The 3,313-nt window shown below is 48.9% G+C and overlaps 1 protein-coding gene across 1 annotated transcript in view; it reads right to left on the bottom strand.

The window, feature by feature from the left end:
* The window catches only part of NUDT4 (nudix hydrolase 4), a 24,251-nt gene extending 21,334 nt beyond the window's left edge, over positions 1–2,917 (bottom strand). Inside the window, exon 1 of the mRNA XM_007946131.2 lies at positions 2,819–2,917. Coding sequence (XP_007944322.1) covers positions 2,819–2,917 — 99 coding nt within the window. The remainder of the gene's footprint in view (positions 1–2,818) is intronic.
* Positions 2,918–3,313: the final 396 nt, after the last annotated feature.

Genomic DNA, 3,313 nt, shown 5'->3' with positions numbered 1-3,313 from the left:
GGTTCAAACCCACCAGCCACTCCTCAGAAGGAAGGTTGGGCAATCTACTTCCACAGTGATACCGCCTCGGAAACCCAAGGCCGGGTCCCTATAAGTCGGATCCGACTCCGTGGCACATAATAACAACAGAGTGTTGTTAAGTTGGAGTTGAGTTGATGGCACCAAACATAACACCACCTCACAAAAAGAAACAACAATGTCTAGCCCATTGTAAGCAGTCTACAAAGAGTATGATTATACAATGGTGAAGTCACACAAGATCCTTGACTTATCCTGATCACTTTTGGTTATTTATATTCTTTTACATTCATAATTTAAGTGAGCTTTGAAGTGATCCTTCCCTCAAGGGCCTTTTAATCTTTTTTTTTTTCTCTCTCTTTAAATTGAGGGTACTTAATGCTTGTTGACTTTGTTACTGTGTAAATATTAAAATCCCTTCCTTCTAGGTTCTGGCCCTCCCAAGTAGATGTATGGTAAAGACACAGACCAAGTTTCTCTGGAAACTTAGTTTCAACATTTAAAGCCAAGACAAAACATCAACCAGCCTTAAGGTAAAGGGCTTGGTTTCTTTTTTTAAAAAAGACAAAAAACAAAGGTTTTAAGAGCACCACATCTTAAAGGACTTGGTTTTTGTTAGTATGGCAGTCCCTGGGTTACCAACCTTCATAAAGCCTACTATATTAAAAATCTGAGGTACATACAATGGTTAGTAATAACAAACAGTGCATTACAACATTATTGTTGTATCATTATGTTAAAGATGCCTTAGTTTATCTAAAAGTATTTATTATTATTATTTTTTAATAATAGAAAGGTACACTTCATGCTACGACAAACATCTAACTAAATGATAGTTAGATACGAACTGTACGTAGTTCCGATTTACATACAAAGAAGACTGGAAGGCAGATTTAGGAAGGGAACTTGTTTTTAATCCAGGGTCTGCATGTTTCTCAACGGCAACTAAACTAAACAGTGTACACTATGTCATCCAAAAAACCCCAAATTTACTGCCATCAAGTCAATTCCAGCTCATAGCAACCCCCATTGGGTTTCCAAGGCTGTAAATCTTTATGGAAGCAGACTGCCTCATCTTTCTTCAGCAGAGTGCTGGTGGGCTCAAACCACTGGCCTTTCATTTCAGTTAGCAGCCAAATGCTTTAACCACTACACCACCAGAGCTCCTTACACTGTGTCATACTCCTCTGTAACTACAGGGATAGCAATAAGGAAGCCATTAAATTCCCATCTCCAGCTTCAGCCTAGTATTTTATGGCATATAGTTAATTACGGAAGCTGAACCTAGAATGTTAATTTCTCCCCCTAATTCAGTGTCAAGTTACCTAATAAGCAAGGTAAACAGGGGCTTACTTGTGCTTACTTACTAATCTGTGGGGAACAATTTCTTATTTTTCACATCAAAGATTCTGCTTCCAGGTATGGCTGGCAACTGTCTCTCCCCCAACCCCACAGCACCCTCCAACAGAATCAAACCTTCTTTTCCCATTTACAATCCCTGACAGGGATGGAGTACCCAAGTAAGCAAGGGCTTACTTGTGCCGGTGCGGTGAAAAATATGTTCACTACTGATTAGTAATTAAGCACAAGTAAGCCTGTGCTTACCTTGCTTATTGGGTAATCCATCCCTGGGGGAGCGATGCTAAATGATTTTGCTCAGCGATCAATTAATCATTATTCCCTAAGCAAATTTACAACAGCAATGAGCCATTTTTATATTAAGTAACTGTTAACTGAATTAAGTAAAAACTGCTTTCCAGGGAAACCTTTTGGGGCAATGACAGAAGCTGGGCTGCTTGCTTAGAAAAAGACTGCTCCTTCCCAGTGGTCAAACCAAGCAGCAAAGTAAAGCGGTCTTGATAAATATGCCAAGTAGTAAAAACTACGATCTGAAAACGGCAACTATGTCCACCGAGTCCATCCTCTGACTTTGGGCGTTATTCTACATTCTTCACTAGCCGTCATTTACAATCAGAAAATTTTAAACGAGGGGGTTTTCTTATTAAGGATAATTGTGCCGGGCGCTTTTGAGCTAATGGCTCCAGAAATGTGCAACTGTCAAAACTTGTCCGAATGGGTTTTTATTTTCAAGCACGCTATTTAGCTAGTTTATAAAAATGCTTAGATTTGATCCACAACTGTAAGTTACTGTAACAAGGAAGGGAAACAAGAGACGCAGAAGGGCTAGGGCTGTAACAGTGACGCTATTTCTACCCCCCTCCCCCCGCGAGTTAAAAACCAAAAAAGCAAACCAACTGCCATCTTCGACTCATAGCGACAGTACAGGACAGCGTAGGGCTGCCCCGCAGTGTTTTCAAAGCTGTAAATCTGGAAGGAAGCAGACTGCCTCATCGTTCCCCCGCGGAGCGCCTGGTGGGCTCGAACTGCCGTGTTCCGGTGAGCAGCCGAAAGCCTAACCAGGGCACCACCAGGGCTCCCTCACCCCCTCGGTTAGCACTCGGTCTGTGCCGTCGTATGTTCAATTCACAAGAGATGGTGACTCCCGTTAGGCGCAGCCTACACGTTCTGGGAAAGGCGCGGGACCTGCCGGGGCCAGGAGGCGCCTCAGCCTCCCGCCTTTCCGACGGCCCAGACGGAGAAGGCTGGGCTGGGCGAGCCCCTTTGTCTCCCCTCTATCAACCCAAAGAAAGGAAGGAGGAAAGAAGGAAGGGAGGGAGGTGGGAGGGAGGCTAATCCCTCCCAGCCCTGCAGCCAGACGGAGGGTGGGCGAGGGGGCGAGGAGCCCGGCCGCCCTCTCCGGCGCCCCGCGGCGGGCAGGGTGCGCGCCGGCTGCCCTCACCTCGTCCTCCTGCTCGCTCCGGAAGCACAGGCACGCCGCCCGCTTCTTGAACCCCTCGCGGTCATAGGTCCGCGTCTGGTTTGGCTTGAACTTCATCATAGAGGCGGGCTCTTGCTCCCTCCGCTGCTCCGGCCGCCGCCGCGAGGGCCCGGCCGCCGCCACCCCGCCGAAGAGTGCGGGCTAGGGCGAGTCGGGACGCAGGGCGCCAGGAGCGCCGAGAGGCGAAGCGGCGGCGCGGGAGGCGGAGAGGCCAGTCAGTCGGGGGCCGGCGGCCACTCCGACGCGGTGCAGAACGCAAGTGCGGGTCACTGGAGCCCAGGTGCCGAGGTGGAAGCGCCGCCTCTGCCCGGGCGTCCGCCGTTCTCCATGGAGCCCGCTGCCGCCGGGGGAAAGAGAGGCTCGAGCCACGCGGAGGCAGTTGCAAAGACTCCCGCCGACCCGGCAGCAAAGCTTCGCCGGCCGAGCGCCGCCCCCTCTGCCCACATTTAAGTGGGG

This window comes from Orycteropus afer, unplaced genomic scaffold (genome assembly GCF_000298275.1).
Source record: "Orycteropus afer afer isolate SDZICR_OR568_19922 unplaced genomic scaffold, OryAfe1.0 scaffold00151, whole genome shotgun sequence".
In the NCBI taxonomy this organism is placed as follows: Eukaryota; Metazoa; Chordata; class Mammalia; order Tubulidentata; family Orycteropodidae; genus Orycteropus; species Orycteropus afer.
Note: the sequence above shows the minus strand (reverse complement) of the source record. Positions and strands in the feature narration are given on the sequence as shown.